Source organism: Scophthalmus maximus, chromosome 18 (assembly GCF_022379125.1).
Source record: "Scophthalmus maximus strain ysfricsl-2021 chromosome 18, ASM2237912v1, whole genome shotgun sequence".
Lineage (NCBI taxonomy): Eukaryota > Metazoa > Chordata > Actinopteri > Pleuronectiformes > Scophthalmidae > Scophthalmus > Scophthalmus maximus.
Window position 1 is genome coordinate 11,771,815 of NC_061532.1, and position 20,499 is coordinate 11,792,313.

General features: G+C 44.4%; 3 protein-coding genes across 15 annotated transcripts in view; 1 reads left to right on the forward strand and 2 right to left on the reverse strand.

Annotated features, from left to right (window-relative positions):
- nhsl1b (NHS-like 1b) overlaps window positions 1-5,208 on the forward strand; it is a 93,814-nt gene extending 88,606 nt beyond the window's left edge. For 10 of the 13 annotated variants that reach the window (XM_047328672.1, XM_047328666.1, XM_047328667.1 and 7 more), the window contains 2 exons: window positions 1,765-1,803; window positions 2,636-5,208. In XM_047328672.1, the coding sequence (XP_047184628.1) occupies window positions 1,765-1,803; window positions 2,636-3,311 (715 nt within the window). In that variant the 3' untranslated portion in view covers window positions 3,312-5,208. The remainder of the gene's footprint in view (window positions 1-1,764; window positions 1,804-2,635) is intronic. The other 3 variants (XM_047328669.1, XM_047328678.1, XM_047328677.1) reach the window with 1 other exon arrangement.
- Window positions 5,209-7,267: 2,059 nt separating this feature from the next.
- Window positions 7,268-10,903, reverse strand: hebp2 (heme binding protein 2). The gene is made up of 5 exons (XM_035617387.2): window positions 10,528-10,903; window positions 10,191-10,307; window positions 9,225-9,360; window positions 8,030-8,210; window positions 7,268-7,932 (listed from the first exon to the last, which is right to left on the reverse strand). Exons 1-5 carry the CDS (start codon window positions 10,591-10,593, stop codon window positions 7,746-7,748), a joined length of 687 nt encoding a protein of 228 aa, XP_035473280.1. The 5' UTR covers window positions 10,594-10,903; the 3' UTR covers window positions 7,268-7,745.
- A 152-nt stretch (window positions 10,904-11,055) lies between these two features.
- On the reverse strand, window positions 11,056-20,289 carry cmtr1 (cap methyltransferase 1). Its single transcript, XM_047328679.1, has 24 exons — window positions 19,995-20,289; window positions 19,204-19,308; window positions 18,245-18,402; window positions 17,935-18,093; window positions 17,712-17,804; window positions 17,507-17,578; window positions 17,216-17,310; window positions 16,800-16,872; window positions 16,477-16,675; window positions 16,266-16,384; window positions 15,547-15,643; window positions 15,292-15,424; window positions 14,999-15,178; window positions 14,853-14,909; window positions 14,698-14,755; window positions 14,507-14,575; window positions 13,862-13,993; window positions 13,558-13,683; window positions 13,174-13,265; window positions 13,000-13,068; window positions 12,784-12,831; window positions 12,482-12,594; window positions 12,239-12,347; window positions 11,056-12,094 (listed from the first exon to the last, which is right to left on the reverse strand). The coding sequence occupies exons 2-24, from the start codon at window positions 19,301-19,303 to the stop codon at window positions 11,959-11,961; spliced, it is 2,487 nt and encodes an 828-aa protein (XP_047184635.1). The 5' UTR covers window positions 19,304-19,308; window positions 19,995-20,289; the 3' UTR covers window positions 11,056-11,958.
- Window positions 20,290-20,499: the final 210 nt, after the last annotated feature.

Consider the following 20,499-nt stretch of genomic DNA (forward strand, 5'->3'; position numbering starts at 1 on the left):
ATAATTTATTCCACAGGAGCGAGTTTATTTTCTCTCTAGTGCTCTTGTCATTCCTCTTTCTATTTGTTTGTTTTTCTCTCTAGTCCCCCCGTCTCTCTCTCTGTCAGGATCTCCCCCTCCCCATAAACCACAATGAATCACCCTGAACTCTTAAGCTCCCCTTTCACCCTTCAACCCATATCTCCATCTCCATCCCCCCCTCCTCCCATCATCCTCTCCTCCTCTTCCTGCCCTCCATCTCTCAGTCATAACTTTACCGAGCGCGATCCCATCTGCATGCGCACACATCTGTCAAAACAGCAGGTCTCTGGGGTCTCTATCAGGTCAGGAGAAGAGTGGGCTTTTTAAAAAACTCTGTTCCTGGCCACTGAAAAAGCAACGTAGAGGCAACTATTTAGGAAGCAATATGAGTCCATGGTAATGTTTATCATGACATCTGTGTTCGTGAAGTCACATTTGAGGGGAAAAAAAGAAGCTGTTACTTCATCAATTATTTAACAACTCGACACCCTCTGGCCCTAATCTGGGTTAGAGGCCACTTGAGAGGCCAGGCTTGTGTTTTCCCTCTTTTCTCCCTCTCTCACTCCGTTTTCTGCTCTGCGGTATCTGACATACATTGCATACGTGCTCGAAAAGGGAGCGCACATAAATTTCTCATGCAGCCTGCCAGTCTGTGTGTCACGGTCACGTGCAGCAGCAGCCGTCCGGGGGTTCGCCTGAGCATCACAGGATTTCATTTCATGGGATTTTGTCTGTGTATTTATGGAGCACGTGTCATGTGTGCAATTTCTGATTTATTGTGCTGTTAGATGTGAAGATTGTGCGAGTACACACGTGTGTAAATCTCTCTGTTGAGTTGTCTGTTTAGCAGCTCTACTGAGCTCACGTGCAGAAAATAGAGAATAATGATGATGGACGTCTGCTGTATCCTTCAGTTATTAATTACGGAGAATTAATAACTGAAGGAAACACTCAGCTATTCATTTGTAAGAACTGGGGAATTAAATCAATATCTCTCGCTCCTTTATTCTTCACCTCTCTGATGTGGTTCCTCCCCCCTTCTCACCTGCTCAATACTTTTTTAAAATTTTCCCTGTCATTTCACTTCCACATTCCCTGTGTTCCCTCTCTCTCCATCTCTGTCTCTCTCTGGGAAAACAGAGAATGATGAAAACCTTGAATGAAATGTCTTCGCAGATGCAGCAGAAAATACAACTTCTCCGGAGGGAGATACGAACCAAAATGTAATATAGCCAAGAGATCGATCAAGCCGTGTCTCATACTGCAGCACTGTTTACCTCTGTAACCCAGATCGCTATTGCTGCCCATCTGTGTGTGTGTGTGCGTGCGTGCATGCGTGTGTGCGTTTGCCGGTGTGGAGCCGTCTTGGTCGACTGATTTCAGGTGTGTGAGAGAAAAAAAAAGAATCTTACGTAACGCTGGTGTGGCGAGGAAGCTCACGGGGGACAATGCGAGATGGAGGTTGAATTTAGGGCACAGACGCATTTTTCGCAGGCTGAACCAGAAGGCTGCCTCAAACCGTTTGAATCCTCCAGTCCTCGCTCTCGTCTGACCTTCTCCAGGTTATTTGTCCTCTGTGGGAGAACTTATTTCTGTAAATCTAATCTGAGGATTAAGGATTTTGTGTCCTCCATTCCTCCTTTTCCCTTCAGCATCAAATCTCCCTCTTCTCTCTCTGTCATCGTACAATCTGTATGTTTCATGCCGTTACTCGTGTCTGTCCTCCCCTCTCCTCCCCTGCAGAGAGGGCATGCAGCGGGTGGGTGCGTCCTTTCTAGAGAGGTGCGAAGTGGCAAGTAGCCCCTCTTCCCTTTAATTAGCAAGCCTTGTATCTGTCATGCTACCTTTGGATTATGTGCAGTAATCCCATAGGGCAACCCCCCTGTACTGCAGATTAATAAGGCTCTTTCCCTGCTACCCTAATCCCCTGTATTCTGTCAGTTGCAGCTTTATTGCGATGCTTTGGTGCAGGAGTTATAGGCAGCGTGGGCAAAGTGGTGCAGCCAACTTCTCTGATGCCCCATGCTGAGAGGAGGCTGAGTTGTCCGTGCGCGATTAAAGCTGCTTTGGGCACTTCGCCCAGTTTGTGTTTTTGATTCATTTCATTGTGCCGCCTCTGAGCTTCCTTGCAGAGTCGCATCGTCTGCAGCTTCTCTTGTAAGAAAAAAAACATTTCAAACGAAAATGTGTAATTTCTCATTGCTCTACCTTTTACTTTTCTGAGCATCGGCACCACGCAGTTCTCCTTCGTGCACAACTTTTTTTTAGGATGCGTGCCGTGACGTGTGATCGCCGGGGGCAGAGCGGACATATGGCAAATTTGGGACAAAGATTTGAGGCGTGTGGGACGAGTATTTTAAGTGCAGGTTTTTTGTTTTCTAGCTATGACAACTGAACAGACACAAGGCTGGACTGGGCTTCCTCCCGACATGAATGAACTCTCATATGCTGCAGCCTAATTTTCATCTGAATAATTCAACTTGATTTCCTGACAAAGTGGCCCCCCAACGCTTGCATTTTTCTCCTAATTGATTTTCTACTTAGCTTGCGCTCTTTCACCCCGCAGAATTTCCACAAGCACGTCATTAATCTGGTTGTCCGCATCTTTTCCCAGGTCAAAGCGCAAGATCCTGGGTCGCAAGGAGTCTGACGAGGACAAGTCCCGAGCTGGGAGCCAGCCACAGTCTCCGCCCGCCACCCCTACGGCCACGTCCCCGGGGGCGGCGTCCTCTCTGGCGCGGCAGTCGGGCTCCATCCAACGCAACCTCCGCAAGTCGGCCACCAGCAGCGACACCTTCAAGGCCCTTCTCCTCAAGAAGGGCAGCCGCTCGGAGACCAGCTTCAGGATGTCCGCTACCGAGATGCTCCGCTCCACCGACCCTCGCTTCCAGCGAACGCGGTCCGAGTCGGAGTTGGACTCCCCCGCTGCTTCGCCCTCCCCGCCGACCACCCCGCACAGCCCCTGCGCCTCCCCCGGCCGCAGTAAACGGGCGACAGACGAGTGGAGCCGCTACGAGGCCTTGGCTCTGTCCTCGCCGACTTCGCCGTCCTTTTCAATGAGCGGGTTTAGGTACGGGCGCTCTCGCACGCCGCCCTCGGCCGCCAGCAGCAAGTACAATGCGCGCTGCCGAATCCTCAGCAGCCCAATGACAGTAATCTGCGAACGTGAGGGGGAGTTGGCCGAGAGCGAATACGGGGACACTGCAGAAACTCTGTCTGGAGCCGCCATCCACGCTCGCCCCTTGCTCAAAGGCTCCAACGGCACTTTATCTGGAGAGAGCAGCAGTTAGAGAGCGAGGAACTGCCCCGTCGATTCAGGGAGCGGAACTCATTCGTCGTAACCAGGTAGGGGGCAGGGGCCAATAGGACGGCCCTCTAGACACACCCTCCTCCAGCCCCGCCTCCTCCACACTGCCTCTGAGGGAGTGGACATGTCAGGCCCTGGTGTGAGGTCAGAGGTCGCCCCACCACCGCTCCGAGCTGACCTTGATCTGAGGTGGAGAAATGTTAGTGCTGCAGCTTTTCCCATGATTCTCCTCCTCTCCTCCGTTTGGTGACTCACCCTCTGTGTTAAAAGAATTGTGTTTCTTTTACGCCTGGTGTTCTTAGTTTGTTTTCTATTTGTTTTATTTTTCATTTTAACTTCACCCTGTCCTTTAACATGCAGGAGTCCGCTAGTTTCTGTTAAAGACAAGATTCAGATGGCAAACTAAAGGTGAACAGAAGGAATTGAGAAGTCACAAGTTGTTTTATTAACTTCGCTGCTGTGGTGCTATTGTAGCTAGGCAGTTGGAAAGAGTGGAATGTAAAGATGCGCCTCTGCTTCTCTCCCGTTGGCTCTGGAAAAGTGTGTGACAGCACCGCGGCCTGCGAACGTCGGATTCAAACAGCCGGTCCTGTCATGGAAAGAGCTGGAGGTGGTACAACACGCAGCTCCGCAGTACAACTTCAGTCGCAGTTGGCGCCAGGTTTTTGCTTCAGGCTCTTACGGTTCAGTGGTTTTAGTTTGCAGAGTTCGGGTGTTTTTCAAAAAAATGGTCAGCGGAAAGTGCTGAGGGCGTAGTGCTGCCACCTAGTGACGGGCAGGAAGTCGACAACGGTTGCTGATACAAAGCCTCAACCAAAACGGCTAATTTACACAGACTCATAAGACCTCTATCAATTGACTTTAGTTTGTAGATTTTTTTTTTTTGCACTGTCCATAGGTCTCTTCTTTGTTTGTGACTTTAAGAAGTATGTTTTAAAGATTGCTTTTAATAAACAAGTGGTGTCAAGACTTGTGTTTGAGAGTTAAGAATCAATCTGTAGATGGAAAATCTAGAAAAGGACATCGGTGGCGACGCTGATGATGCTGTGCGGGTCGTGTCGGTTTACCAAAGAGCTGAAAGAAGGGAAGTGCAGCCGGCCGTTCATTTGGACGCGAACACAATCTGAGAGTGTGACACACATATACGGCCCGACCGTTCGCCGAGTCCCACTAGAACCTTTTAGGGCTTAAAAATGATTTCTGAAATGCGGTTGACCCTTCTGCTAAGTCTCTCCCTTTTCAGTTTTATATGTTTCTGTATGTAAATACATAGAGAAAAGAGTTTTACATAACAGTTTCACTTATTTTCAGAAGTATTTGTACTTTTTTTTTTGAGCCCTGTGTTTGCTGGAAGGGAGTGGGTTCCTCTTTGTAGATTATTTATTTTCACACAGCAGGGTCGCAGTACAGTGAAGAGTCAACAAGCAGGACGAGCGGAGACGAGGGCCACATTCACTACGCTGATCCCACCAGGACATTCATTTCTTTAAAAAGAAATAAATGCAATAATGTCAAATATTTATGCTTAAACCTTTTTCTGCCCCTTGATCTTGAGTCAAATCCCACACTGGTGCTCACGGCTGAGTGAACGTGCTGCTCTTTAGAGACGTGAACTGAGGTGACAGGCGTGAGACCTCGTAACCTCTTAACAGCCATCACACCCTGTGGTTTAATCACCTGTGACCAGAGAGTCTCCGGCTCCCGTCTGCCCATGATTGACCACTCCGAGGGGGCTCGGGGCTCGTCCCCCCCCCCGTGACAGGACACGTCTCAATCGCAAAGAGCTTGTGAAAAAGTGGAGCTGAAGGCAGACTGCTGCTGATGCTCTCGTGTATGTCTGTGTAATAAAAACAACAACGAAAAACAAGCTGATATTTAAAGAGCTGGTCTCCGTGTCGTTTCTCTTCCTCTGGATGATTCACGGCCTAATCCATTATGGCCATGGCACCCACACTCGTCCGTCATCTGGAAAACTCCAGAGGCCATCATTCACCCCTCCTCCCCGCAGGGTCATCAGTTATGTCCCCTTCTGGACATCCCATTAGGACACACACACAGAGAATCCCAGGCTCAGCCCATAATAGACCTTTCCACGGTTGAAACAGTCGTGAGTCTCTGACTTCCAGTTGCGTGGTCTTCTTGTTACTGTACACCACAACCTGTCGACATGCCCAGCAGGTCGCTGCTGCCATTTTAATGACGAGCATCGACTCCCGTGAGCAGACGCACAGTCGGCCTTTTAGTATTTTCAATGAAGTGGCTCCGCCTCAGATTGAGCAGAGTCAGCTGCTCTCTGACGCTCCACAAACACCGAGTCCACCTGCCTGTCAGACACAGATCAATACCATCTCCTCCCGGCCGTGATCACACTATTGACACTCCGGTGTATTTCCTCTTATATTCCAGACCCTCTTCTTCAGTATCCGAACAAGACGCAGACACAGACAGATCAATTGTCTTGACTTGGAACAGAAGAGAAGCCAGGAGCAGAATATTTATCACTGTGTTTCGGCGCCTGAAGTGAGTTTGTAGAATGACTCAGGTCCACGGGCGCTGCCTCTGTCATTTTATCACAAAGTGCAGTATTTACATTTACACCTGTTAAACACACATTGGTGTTGAAACGGAAAAGGGCCCGAAAAGAACTGCACCAGTAGCTTTCCATGTTACGGCACCCTAGTGGACAAAAACACACTTTACATTGCTGACAAAGTAAAATGAATGGAATCCAGTTGCAGTCTGGATGGAATGAATACAATATATCAAAATATGCTTTGGAAATAGTTAATAGCCTAATTTGCGATAATGGGATAAACTAGAACCTTAAACTAGTAAGAGATAATTATTAATCACATGGCCTTTAAAAAGTGCATTACTCTGCCCACTGCACATTTCTGTACAGTCGGCTGGGGGGGGGAATAAAACCAAAATAAAAAATAAAAACCAGCCTCATCTTACATTCCCCATCCACAGTTTCACCTCATCGAACACAATGAGATCAATCTGGTGAGAGATCAACGACAGACAAAGGTGAAGACACGAGAGAGAAAGAGTGTGTGTGTGTGTGTGTGTGTGTGTGTGTGTGTGTGTATGATTAAAAAAAGAAAAAGATATCACTTCTGCTGAGTGCCTGAACATGATATTGGGAACAATTCTGCCACAAATAAAATGGCCGACTCAGCAGACATGGACCTGACAGTGACGAGGAGGATTTCATATGACTGACGAAAAGGTCACGTCCAACAGAGAGTGGAGGACGGTCGCAACTTTATCAGCTACAGATAAACAACTCACGATGAAGCACTCTGTAAAAACAAAAAACAAAAAAAACCCTAAACATGAAATGGGAATGACAAGAATATAATTACACAGGACGGATGGTTGTAATAAATAACCAGGGTAATCGATCATCTGATGAGTTATATTTATTATTGATGATACTAAACAGAAAATCATAGGTAAGTAGGTAATATTTCCCACGATTCTTATATTAGCGCAGTGCTTATGTCATCTTTCCCTCATCAAGAACCATATTGCTTCCCTTCTTCAAAATCAATAACGCAATTCCTGGAATGACAGGAGCTAAAAATATAATTGTTAATATGATTACATGTTTAAAACAAAAGGCATAGTGATTATGTTTGCTTGTAACTGACTGTTGATATGTTACATCCGCAAGGCACCAAAAATGTTGGGAGTTTAAACCACAACAAACTGCACAGACCTTCAATCATCTATGTTTGTTTCTAATAAAAAAAGCCAGATGACGAGAGGTCAGTGACGTGACAGTAGGTGATTTTTCTCTTCTACAAGGAATAATTGTAGTCAAATTCAGCGTCACATACCTTCATCAACTCTCCTGTCGGCTTTACATAAACACTCATGTTGACCAATAATGCCTTTTATGTACAGTAAGTATAGTAAATGAATTTGGCGTTAGCAGAGAGTCCCTCACGAAATATTTGAAATTTTAAGTGCACCTTTTTTAACCTTTAAGAATCAAAAGAACGCTGAGAAGTATTGTAATTTTTAACACAAACCAAAAGAGGTAAACAGGGCCACACGACTCCCTGTGCTGGACAGATTTTTCACTCCAGCTTCACTGATGTTAAATGGCCTGTTGGTTGGAGCTCACTTTGTTTTGTGTTCAGTCACTTTATCCAGACGTACAGTGAAACTTATTCAGTAAGTATTCAGAATGTAAACCAATACACAGTTAGAAAATTGAAATATATGTAAAAAAAATAAAATATTTGCTCGTTAAAATGACCTTTAAAGCTTAATTCATCATATTTCATTGATTAGAGCTGTGGAATTTATCAAGTGTTGTAAAAGATGGATCATGTAAAAAATCTTTATCCCTCATCGCTGCAGTGATGTTTTGCAGTGTCAGTTGCTGCGTGACCTTTTGAACTCTCTAGTGCTGCTCTTCCTCCTTCAGGACCCAGACCTCGTTCCTGCGGTTGGTCAGTTTGAAGGGGCTGTCGTACCCGGCTGTGTAGAACGGCTTGTCCACGAACGGGACGCCGTCCCGCTGCAGGCTCTCCAGGAGCTTCAGCAGCTCCGCACGCTTCATGTCGTCATTGGAGAAGCCGCTGTACGTCCTGGAAGGGAAGCACGAATGAAAGTCTTCAGTTCTCCCTGTCAGCTTGAATTAACGTTGAAACCTGTTATCTTTTAAGGATTTGGTTCCACGCTAACCTGACATAGGCTGTGAACTCTTTCCTGTGCTCCACAAACACCTGTGGGTCGCCTGGCTCTGGTGGACTGTCCTGGTGCTCCTCTGGGATGTAGAAGGACACGGTGAACTGAGATTCGCACGCAGGACCGGCGCCCGGGTCGACGCGGCAAGACACAGGGGCCGTCATCTCCACTTTGACCTCTGAAGTGACAATATGTAAATATATATTTTTAAAATGATCTTGCTGAAGTGTAGTCAGCTTGTGTAAGATGCACAGTTGTCAGGAATCTTCACGTAACAGCTCATAACACCTTAGCAGATGGTGGCCATATATCCTGTGTGTGTGTGTGTGTGTGTGTGTGTGTGTGTGTGTGTGTGTGTGTGTGTGTGTGTGTGTGTGTGTGTGTGTGTGTGTGTGTGTGTGTGTGTGTGTGTGTGTGTGTGTGTGTGTGTGTGTGACAGCTGTAGCGGATTAAAACACCGTGTTTTGTTTTTTCTGGACCCCACACTCCTCACACTGAACACCTCACTAGGCAACTGCACAAACAATATATATTCTCATAAATAACGCTGTGTGTGTAAACTGCTGAGTGAGACAAAGGCGGTGGTGCCGCTGTGACAAACTGCTGAGCAAGAACTAAAGTGCACTTTCTCTTTTGCATTTATTCATCACACCTCCCCCTTGTTTTGAGCTACTGTATAAGGTTAATCCATAATTTTATTCTGCAACACATTAACTTTATTCCCGTGACATTGTTATTGTGTTCAATCAAAGTTTTATTTTACTTCAAGTTTACCACTTTGCTTTTACAACAACACAAACTAAGAGCCTCACAAAGTAGAGCCCCGACCTATTCATCAACTGGCCAATAGAAATCAGCCGATTGCAGCCTTTCCCAAACAAACGGGTATCGGAGTTTATGTTTGCAGACGTGCACACTTTTATTTCACTGAATAAACAATACAGAAAAGATGCACATTTATGTTTAGATTTTGTTTGAAATCTGTTTATTTTCAGATTGCAAGTTCTATACATTTGGTTGAATTTGTGTTTTCATTTATTTATGCCAAAGTTTATGGTTAAACTGTAACATATCAATTACATATATATAAAAAAATGGTTTAGTCCCCAATATCGGTATCAGCATCGCCACCCCAAAATATATAACCCTCAACAGAATAAAGAATATTACAAGTGGCCTTTCAGCGACTCACTGTTGTGGTTGTTGCCCTGGATGTAGCTGAAGAGCCGGCGGAAGCCGGTGCTCAAGGCCAGGTTCTGCTCCATCCCGCTCACAGACGTGCTGACCCACTTTGTGGCCTGGTAGGTGCGGATCTCATAGTCTTGTCCCTGGAAAAACACGAGACACACTCCTTTTTATTAAAAAAAGTCAGATCCGATGGGGTCATGAAAAGAAAGTTAGTTACATCTTTTTTGTCATTTTTTAGTGCATTTTATCATATGTATTCAAATGGATAATTTCTACAATAATTTATCTTACATATGTAGACAGTTTTGTCTTTTTTAGGGGGGATTTTGGATTTATGCTGATACAGATATCATGGAGTAAAAGATTTCTATACCGATATATCGGGGATATGATTCATTTCCCAAGATGTTATCAAACCATTATGACAAAGAAATGTAATTGAGGCAAATATTTCACAGTTTAACCTTTTTATAAATATCTATAAATAAAAAGAAAACATAACAACTAAAAACATAGAACTTGAAAATAGTGTCAAAAATATATATATATTTTAATATAAAACATAACACAACATGCAATAAATGCACATCTTTTCTGCATTGTTTATTCTGGCAAATAAAAGTTTTCGAATCTGCGCATACGGGCAAACATAAACACCGATAACAGTATGTCGATATATATAATCTGCCAACTGATTTTTTTTGTTTATTTTCTATAAAAATGTGTTTACAGTGAATAGTGGACAGGCCAACAACTGATGTCAGGCAACAAATGAGCTAATTTAAAAACTGATATCAGACAATGCTCAACATGTTTTTTGTCAGAGATTTTGTAGATTAGTTTTCATATTTATCTCAGCTGTTCTCGTCCCGTGACACAAACAACAGTCGGTCAGCATCATCGGGCCAAAGGTTTAATGCAGTTTGCTTCTAACCCTTTTTTTTACAAGGTCATCTGGCAAAACATTTACCTTCTTCTCCTCGGCGGTGAATCTTGGATTCTGCAGTCCCGTCGAGAAGAGCGCTTGTCCCACGGTTTTCAGCATGATGGTGATCAGCTGGTCGAAACTCACAATCACCGACAGACACTGCAAACGATCACAAGTGGAATCAGAGTGTGAAACCTCACAGGTGTTTAACTGCCGCGAATCAAGTCACATGACACCACTTATTTAACGAACGCATCTTGGAGAATGAGTCAGGCAAAGTCATTTTTCAACATCAGACTTTAACGCTTTTATTTACACACACCTGACATCCTGCAAGTTGACAAGTAACAGAAGTTAGAAAGTGAAAAGTCATAAACACCTTGTTGTGAACCCACGCGCCTGTTCTCAGCTGTGAGAGGGTGCAGCTCTTTTTCGCTGTTTTCATAACAGCGCTTCCGGTTATGTAAAGCTCGGACCTGATTGGCTGAGCGGGTCTGCCTTTCAAAATAAGAGTAAAAAAGACGCCGAGTAAAAAAATTAACTTTCAACCTTTAGTTTGGGTGAGATTGAGCTCACCTACACTTCTTTAACATAAAGTTATTGATAATAGGGCTACGTGGTAGCAAATGCAGGTTATCATAAGCCCACAAATGTCTCAAAATATTCTAAATACGAAGCATGTGAAAAAAGCTTTAACCTCTTTCAATACAAGAAAACACCCACAAACGTTTACATACAGTAGTGAACAATTTTTCGTTTTTAAAATTTAGAAAACATATTACCACCTTTGATGTAACATACAAACTAGGTCCTGCATCAATATGTAAAATTATGAAATTATTTACTGCATTATTTTTACTTGTGCCCTTATGGTGCTTTTCATCAATAAAAACATTTCACCAGGAAGTTGAGAGCATGTTCTGGGGTTGAGCATCTCCCATTTATTCCCTCATATCGTTATTTACATCAAATGGCTGACAGCTAAACTTAAGCAAAAAAATAAAAAATACTAGTCATTTGCAGCATCTAAGCCAGAACAACGCAGTCGGCAGGCAAAAGTCCGACACAATCACAACAAAGTCCCAGAGGAAAAAACAAGCTTAAAAACTAAGTCACCTTCCAGGTGTTTAGCACACATGATAGGTCAGGGATGGATGGAGGAGAAGCTGCTACAACCTCTGACTGAGGATGATCGAGAACATGGATGTTTGCTGCATTTGTGAGACTGGGAAAACCAGAAGTTCGTCAGATGTTGGAAAAAGCAAGCAAGAAGGCGCTTGTACACATGGATGCATAGTTAAAAAATGTGTAACCCAGTCTATCATTGTTAGTGAGATGTGTGCAAAAATACACACAAGCATGGACTAGGAACCAATAAAAAAAACAGACAAAAGAAAACAGATCTACAGGGACATGCAATTCAATGTGGACACAACGGCAGCAACTTTTTGTCCTCCTGCTGCCCCGTGTGGTGAGTCTTATTCATTACAATTCAGAGAGCCGAGGGCGGAGGAAAAGGCAGAAGACGAGAGCGGTTTGTCAAACGTCCAGATGTCACTGCCAGAAAATAGCAGCGAAAGACACGTTGCTTTCAGCTCAAGAAACCCCCAGTTACAACCTGGTCATTATTCCTCTAAGCGTCAATCACCTTGAAAATACTTTGAAACCCGTCAAACAGCAGATATGAACAATAAAAAACACAATTTCATTCAGCTGTTCAGTATATTTTCTGAGTGCTCTATGTTCGCCATGATCTATGGATCTGTGTTCAGGTCTTAAGCTGGTGAAGCTGCTGGGCTCCGTGAAGGTTTCAGGGCTGGTAGTTCTGGTGGATGAAGGACAGAACGTCGTCTTTGGACAATTTTCCATGATCCACGCGGGTCTGAGAATCGTGAACTATGACCCCGTCCACCCAGGCCCAGAAGAGACGCTCAGAGTGGCAGACGCTGAGAGAGGGAGAGAGAGAGAGAGAGAGAGAGAGAGAGAGAGAGAGAGAGAGAGAGAGCAACCATTAATTTATTATGGCTACCAAAACAACAGGGAATAAATTAAATTAAAGTTTGAATATGACTTCAGAGGACAGTGCTTACTGGAAGGGAGCAGGACAGTTTGGCGGCATTACGTAGGTGGACTCCTTGGTTAACTTATTGTAGAAGAACTTCATCTTGGAGTTCTTACTGTACGCGAACGTCCACGGCTCTAACGGATGGAGATGGAGGAGGAAGAGATATTATTTTATATTGTTTGTTAAAGGCATTGAAACATGATCAACCAAGCTATTTCCTCCCCGGGTTTTGTTGAGGCTCTGACGTAGTTGGAACACTTGTACAAACCACTGATGGTCTTGATGATATAGAGGCCTGTGGGGAGGAAGTGTCGGTCGTCTCTTCCGGTGTAAGACAGACGGGGGACTCCTCCGGAACTCTTTGTTATCTTCATCTCCAGTCTGGATGAGGAAAAACAGAAAAAGACAAAAAATACATGTCTTTTTTCAAAAAAAAATTGATTACAAACGCAATCTTGACCATGAAGAAAAGGAGAAAGACTTCAACAGTTTAAAGAAAATGAATATATGAATCTCAGCCTGATGCTTAATAGTTGATGTTGACTAATGTTGAGACCTGCATTTCCTTACCTGACAAAGATTTTCTCCATTTCCTCCAACCTGTAGACCTCCTTCACTCTTGGAGGAAAAAAAGATACATTTACATTTAAATATATCAATTCAACAATATTTCATATGTAGATTTCCATTTCTGATACTCAACTTTTTTTAAATTGATAAGATTCCTGCACACAAATTACAAAACAGCTTTCAAAATAATTGGTTGAATTTTCTTTTGATGGATACCTGATAGGGTTCATGTCTGGTCTGCTCGGTTTGGCCACCGCCTTCACAAACTTCTCAGCCATCCGGATCCTGGATATACAAAGGTAATCATTTAGTGAATTATAGAAATCTGGTAGGAAAAGTTCACTGAATTACTAAGTTTGAAACAGAATACAGAGTGTGACGCCGTCCTACCGCTGGTTGAAGTGCTGATCTCTCACATCGGTGCCGTTGAGTATTAGTGCGTCCATTACATGCACTGCGTTGATTCTTCGCTGAGCTTTTCCCTAAAGGCCAAATTCACATTAAATGTAAAACCACGTCTTTAAGCAGCAGGTAGAATGTGGACTATATATAGCTTTAATTCTCTAAATCATGTTTTGGAGAAGAAGAAAAAAAAAAGGATGCCACAGACTCTTTGGTGAATGAACTCTGCTGGAGTCGGAAAAGGTCAAAGTAACAACATAACTGACAACAAGAGTGCACAGCACTGTCCCAAAAGACATGAGGTCATAATTTAAGCAATAACCCCCCAAAAAGGGAGCCAATCACACAGACTCTGACGGTCCCTCCTTTCACCTCTCCCTTCAGCTCTTGGACGATTTCCACGCTGAGGAGCGTGTCTCTGGGCAGCTCCAGCTTGAAGTTCTCCAGTTTCCTCCAGCGCACCGGCATCTTGCCGTCCCACGTGTAAATCTGAGACTTCTGCACAAACAACAGAGAGGACGGTTGAGAAGACGAAGACGGGTTCAAAATGCACAGAAATGGTAAAGGCTCTCAGGCACTCACGACCATCAGAGGATAAAGACACTACGGGTCAAATGGATCTGCCTGTCAGCTCTGTTTGAACCACTTATCTACCATTGTATCTCTTCAGACTCACCCCGAGTGCTAGAAGAAAGATCTGCTCTCCACCTCCCACAATGCACCTGTGGTCCATTACATGACGCAGCTTATCGAGTGTGGTGGAGTTGAGAGGCGTGAGCTTGCACTGGAACGACTCCATGTCGGATCCCTGAGGTGCAACAAACAGGAGGAGGATCGAGGATGTGAACATTTTAAATTAGCACCACTCATAACAGTGTTTATAATTATTAGAATGTATTTAGTTAGCATAGGCCCGCCCAAACAGGATGTTCATTTAGAGCTGCAACAATCGATTAGTAATCGACCAGTAAATTAATCCTTAACTATTTTGATAATCGATTAATTAACGTTTATGTCTCTGATTTCAGCTTCTTAAATGTCAATATTTTCTGGCTTCTTTGCTCCTCTATGATGGCAGACTGAATTTCTTTAGTCTGTGGACAAAACAAAATGATATATTTTCACCATGTAATGACTCTTTATGGACCAAACAACTAATCGATTAATCAAGAAGTCAACAAGTTTTACTGATAATGAAAATAATCTTTGGTTGCAGCACACATTCTTTTTATTTATTTTGTCTGTATGTAAAGTTCAAAGTGTAGATTGTTCAACCCCCCCTCCCAGAGCAGTTTCATTAATCCCAGATTTATTAACTGACCTTGATTAGTTCAGAAAATTTGTACTTTGGTTCTGAGAAAACAGGAGTGACCCTGGCCTTGTCCGGGACCTGCAAACAAAAAAAGTTACGTGGTAAATAAATAGACACAGAAACAGTATTATACAACAAAAACTCTATTACTTGTATTAGAACCGTTATAGTCCAGCATCAATGTCCGTTTCCTCACTCACCCCCCAGAGTTTCAGACACTCCTTCCTGATGTTGGCCTGCCGCGGCTCCGAAAGGGCCCTGGAGATGTGAACACAGTATCACAGTTAGTTCCAGACACAAACGCTTCCCACACATGAGACTATGCTGGAGCAGAGACAACGAAATGGTTTCTTACGGGTCTACGACGAAAGCGTGGATCTTGGCCAAGGCCTTGATCTGGACAACGCAGAGTCTGCGGGTGGGAGATAATTCAAATTCTGTCAGTCACTCGTTTGAAATTAAAAAGATAAAAGGCCCTCTCTGAATACTATGGATCTCTACCTCTCGTTGGAGTTGACCATGAACTGATAGAAATCCGTGTCTTCCTTGATGATGCTCAGCGGAACCACATCTGTGACGTCCCTCTCCGTGTTCCTCAGCTGGTTCAGCTTCAGGTTGACTCTGAACATGTATTCTCTGACGGCCTCGGAACCGGGCTTCAGACCGCGGCACACTATGTACCTGCAAACGACAAAGAGGGGGAGAGTGTCATACTCCAGCCAATAAAAATGCATCTGCATAAGGAATCAAACCCACAGATCTTTTTTGCACGAGGCACATTCACACAGACCCACCTTTCGGAGTTGGCAGGTCTGCTGGTGACAGGTTTGAAGAGAGAGATCCTGTCGAAGCAGAGGTAGAGCAGGTAAACCAAACCCACACTGAAGGGAGTGAAGAGGTCAAAGGTCTTGCACACAAAGTGGCCACCTGCAGGAGACAAAGGAGGACACTGATACAGAGTACAGGTGTACTAAACACAGAGCATGAGTATATAACAAAGGTATATCAAGACTTTTCAGACACCCCAGGGGCTATTTCCCCACACGTACCTGTCCTGAGTGTCGAGAGGGCAGTAAGGAACTGACAGAGAAGCAGCTGTTTGCTCAGGATCTCCTGGATGTTTTCCTGACCTTCCACAGAGAAACCCTACCACAGACAGGGACAGTCAGTCAGCAAACAAAAACGGATTCAATCGGCAAACGGAAACAACTCCATGAACAGCAGAAATCTCCTTGTTGTACCTTTGATGCCGGCGTCAGACTATATGATATCAGCCCGGGTTATAGCCCAACCCAGAAGACGTAGGGTGTTTGGTGGGTTTGGAAGACGATCAATTGGCATCGGGTTCAACTAACTGATCATTTATTCTTGTGTATTGTGTCGTAATGGACGACAAATGGTACTAACAGATGTACTAACAGAAAGACTAGCATCTTTTTTACTATCCTCTAGGGGTTTCGTCAACTCTGTGACTCTGACCAATAGGCGCACAACATGCTGTGGCAACAACAGCCCTTCGTTTCCAGTGATGTCACACATGTTGTATAAGACGGCAAACAGTGATTTTGTCAGAGAGCAATGTATGTTGTGTATATCCGCCATAACACGGTAAGAATTTATGACTATGATTGCCAAATCTGACAGTGACCACAAAAATATCTCATGGTCTAAACTGTGAGCTAATCCTCTGTTCGATATAAACGTCTATATATTTAAAGCAGAGTAGTAGCTGCATTGCAGTTAAAAAAAAAAAGTCAAACTGTCTCACCCCATCTGCCATGAGAAAGTGCAGTCCTCTTCTCTCCGTGCTCTCAAGCACAAAGTTTCGAAAGGCCGTCATGTTTTCTGGCCGAGTGATGTCACCATCTCCGTCCACCCCTCCCTCACCTGGGATACACAGAGGTCGAGCTTTCACTGAATCATGCATCGGGCGTCAGACGTCTCCTGGGTGTGACGACGTGCATGTTTTGTTAACCTACCGTAGTACGGCTCAAACAGCTCACTCGATGCCGCGTAGAAATCTTCTAGTTTGAAGTCGCAGGGTCCTTTCAGGGTCATACCAAAGCCCTTGGCGTGCCAGTGTCTCCTCCACAGGATGTACTCCGAAAAGCCTCCAGGACCCGCACAGACATCCCCAAAGTACAGAAGCTCACCCTCACGGTCCTTTGTCAGAGGCGCCTACGTAGGGAGAGAGTGGGCAGAGACACCAGCCGCTTTCACCATCTCTTTGATTGAACCTGTGTAGTCTGACCAAACTAAAGTTCAGAACATCACATAACAAAAGTGTCTTTGACCCACTCACCCCTTTTGAATCCTTTGGGTTGGTGAACATATGGTCGAAACAGTGGTCGAGGTTCGCCATTTTCATAGCTGCTCTAAAGTCAAAAAGCACATACAACAATTAGTCATTGTATTTAAGGAACTGGCACTCGGCAGCATATTAAACCACTGATTGAAAGTTAACTGGCATTATGTACTAGGAAGATGAATTAAGTGCCGAAATAATAACAACTGCACAATACAGAATATCTTCTAAATATATTTTGTCATTTTCACCATCATGCAGAAGCGACCATCCTCCATGTAACTCCTATTTTTCCAATATGTGCAAAAGCAATTAAGCTAAATTAAAAATAAACAACACAATAGCAAGAACATATACAATATAATCCATACAATGTGACTGTATCCAACATATTCCCCCTAAAGGTCACTGACCTGTTGAGGAAGACGCCTCCTCTGATCGTCTCGTAAGCGTTGGAGCGAGTGCGAGCTCTCCTCATCTCCTCGCCCTCCAGGTCATCAAACACTGACTAAACATCAGACAGACAGAGAAGTTACAAAAAGAAAAAAAAAGGGCCCGCGTACCTCAGTGGGAAAACAAAACACAACATGACTCAGAACCTTAATGACATGTGGATGCTGCACAAGGGAGCAGACTGTTATAAAATAAAATTGATATTTAAATAAAATCGAAGTGAGCAGCAAGTGATTTCCATTACAACTCACCTTGCACCTTAGAACCGTGTGCAGAAGATCTTCAGTGCAAAACTCTGTCTCATCCTCAATCTTCAGTTTCCTCTGTTAGCAGTCAAAACAAGACATCAACACCAAAATGTGCACGTATCATAGTGTGTGCAGGAGTTAACACTACGCACATATTACTCATATATATGATTGATTGTTCATGGTTTTTGTTGTTGTTGTTTTTTACCTGTCCCAGAATCATCCAGTCCCTCAGCTCATCAGCATCTGGGATCTCTGTGGTGCATTCAGGGAACCAGTCTACCTTCTCTACAGCACTGGGCTGGACAGATGAACAGAAAAAGAGACAATGGAGAGAAAAATGGAGGTACCAACGACAGCTGCTTGATTCTCACATGGTATTTTTTTAAACTAAAATCACAGCACTTTTCCAAAAATGTGCTACTGTGTACCTCGGATTCATCACGCCAGTCGACGCTGAGCTCCCCCTGAAAGCCCTGCAGTGTGAGACCGAGACCCCTTCGACCTCGCTGGTTGGAGGCCTCCACAATTTCCTTGCGTCCCTGGCCAAACTTCCCCAGACCCTCACCCTCACGGAAACCCATCCTTGCCTGAAGGTGGAAGAGGTAACAGACGAGGAAATTAGGAAAAGACAGTGGGGGAAAACTCAAATATCTCTTATAACTATTTAGCGAAATCAATCAATACACATTAAAAATAGAGAGTCCACCGTGTGTGTCAGTGAGGATTTTAATACATTACCATGAGCTTCTGTGACACACTGTTGTACATGGAGAACTTGGAGGCGGCGTCCTCTGCGGGGGTGTCTGCGTCTGGTCCATCAAAAGACGATATGGAGGGCATGGAGAAGCTTGGTCTGTGATCCTCCTGGTCACTGAGGGACTCATTTTGGCTCGAGTCTGGACAGTACAAAACCACAAGATAGCATTAAACCACACAAACACATATTGTGATTATAACCTTATTCAACAATTTCAACAATTACTCGCGACATAACAATCTTGTAAGAACGTTCTCAATGCCCAATGCCCAAGGATACTTCGGCATTGTGAACTGGGGAAAGCGGGGATTGAACAGCCGACCTTCTGGTTGGTGGACGACCAACTCTACCTCCTGTGCACCGCCCCTCCGATGCTTTTAATTTAGGAATTTCAAGATAAGACTCCCGGGTGCAGTGGTGTAAGATGTATTTTTCTAAGTAACCCAGTGTGCTTTCCCCAGCGTCACAGCAGCTCGAAGCAGTGCCAAGTTCAGAAACTCCAGTAACCAGTTTTGCTGGAATGCCCAGGCGTCCTCCCCTCGCCACACCCCCTCTGGCAGATTAACAAGATCATCTTGACCTCGCCTCCAGATCCAGCAGAGTTTTTAATGATCTTTGATTCAATTTTTGAGGGTGTAAAGTTTAGCTCGTAGTGAGGTGATTTTATCTGATATCCGATCTCCGTGAGGCTGAGCAGCTCAATCCACTCATCCGTAGTACAGCTCCTCTCCACCAGAGGGCCCATTGTGTTTTAGCATCATGTGCTAGCATAAGTCTCGCTATCTTCACATCAGGACAAAGAAAGCATTTTGCAGAAAGGTACCAGAGACAACGCGGGTTGTCCTTTCTGCAAGCTGCCATTACTGGAATTGCACAAACAGTATGCATTCCACAAAACCTTGCCACACTATGATTAGAGCGCGTAAATAAACATGTCTACCTTGTCTGGACAGTTGTGACTCCTCATCTGAGCTGCTGTCATCCCGGCTGATCTTTGTCTCCTTCAGTGGTGCTGATGTTGCTTCGGCTCTTCTCTTCATTGTGGCTGAAATACAGCAGGTGGACAATATCAGGCTGCCTTTGGCAGTGGCACAAAACCTCCTGGTCCAATCACAACCCGTTATGTGATAATGGGCGGGATTTATACCAATGACGCAGAGAGAAGCGACTTTTGTAAACAAACGAGGCTGTCGCTGATGAACGACCATTTGACCAAAAGCACCCGAAATTTTCTCCCACACAAACGGCCACACCCGTTCACAGACATCGTGGAGTCATCATCGCAGGGCATCTCATCTTTGCGCGCCTTAGTAGTCTGTTGACATTTTCGCGTCGCTCAACAGACGTCACGTGATTCGTCGCTCTCACTGGTTGTACGCCAGTCCAATTGCGTCCGGAGGGGATCGTGGTCTGCGTCCGTTGGTAAGTAACGCCTCATGGAACTCGAATTTGGAAAGAGAGGTTCCGGAATATTACGCATTGTCTACGCCAGGCTCATGTAGCACAGGCATACAAAAAAATAATAATAATAAATAAACAAACAAACAGACACTTGTTCATCTGCAGCCCCTGTTGGCGCATCCCGTGTATTACCATGACATTTATTAGTGGGGTTAAGTTGTGGCTGGTGATCATAACAAGGTGTTGTTCTTTCAAAGTTGCCACAACTTCATGCTCCAACTGCTACACGTCTCACAATCTGTCAAACTCGCAGCAAATATTAGTGTTTACCTCTTGTGGCGAGCAGCAGGTCAGCCCCTCCAGGTGAAGTAAACAGACCGGGCTGCTCCGAGTCGGTGTGGGAGTTTCCTGTGAAACGAAACTGCGCAGCTGTAGCCGCTGTTAGCCGTTAGCTTCCTGCGTTAAGTCCGCGACTTTTTTCACCAGCTCAGGGGAAATCTTCTCTCTTCTGCATCAGCGCCGGCGGAGCGTTAGTTCCGCACATTTGTCGAAATGTTCCCGTTTGGCTTTGATTTACGAGGAAACCCCGCGTTCTGTTTTTAGAGCTGTCAGGGGTCCTTCGACTTCTGATGACACGCGGCGATGACGCACAACGACTGTCTAGAAAAGTGCCTGTCCTTTAAAAAAAAATATATATATAATTTAATACATTTATTAATCGATATCAATACTGTTTGATACTGCTATTTTTTCATTTTGTTGTTGTTGAAATAAAAAGAAAACACTTTGAAAGTTCAGTCATAGCATGATTTTTTTCATCTAGATAATGGATTTC

What these genes read in the sequence shown, in the direction of transcription:
- hebp2 (XM_035617387.2), bottom strand. Translation starts at nt 10,593, where the DNA reads ATGAAAACAGCGAAAAAGAGCTGCACCCTCTCACAGCTGAGAACAGGC. An exon ending in GCGCGTGGGTTCACAACAAG is followed by an intron (nt 10,308 to 10,527) that starts GTGTTTATGACT and finishes GATCGTTTGCAG; the next exon opens with TGTCTGTCGGTGATTGTGAG. An exon ending in GAGTTCACAGCCTATGTCAG is followed by an intron (nt 7,933 to 8,029) that starts GTTAGCGTGGAA and finishes CTTCCCTTCCAG; the next exon opens with GACGTACAGCGGCTTCTCCA.
- cmtr1 (XM_047328679.1), bottom strand. Translation starts at nt 19,303, where the DNA reads ATGAAGAGAAGAGCCGAAGCAACATCAGCACCACTGAAGGAGACAAAG. An exon ending in GTCACAACTGTCCAGACAAG is followed by an intron (nt 18,403 to 19,203) that starts GTAGACATGTTT and finishes TGTACTGTCCAG; the next exon opens with ACTCGAGCCAAAATGAGTCC. An exon ending in ACACGGTTCTAAGGTGCAAG is followed by an intron (nt 17,311 to 17,506) that starts GTGAGTTGTAAT and finishes TCTGATGTTTAG; the next exon opens with TCAGTGTTTGATGACCTGGA.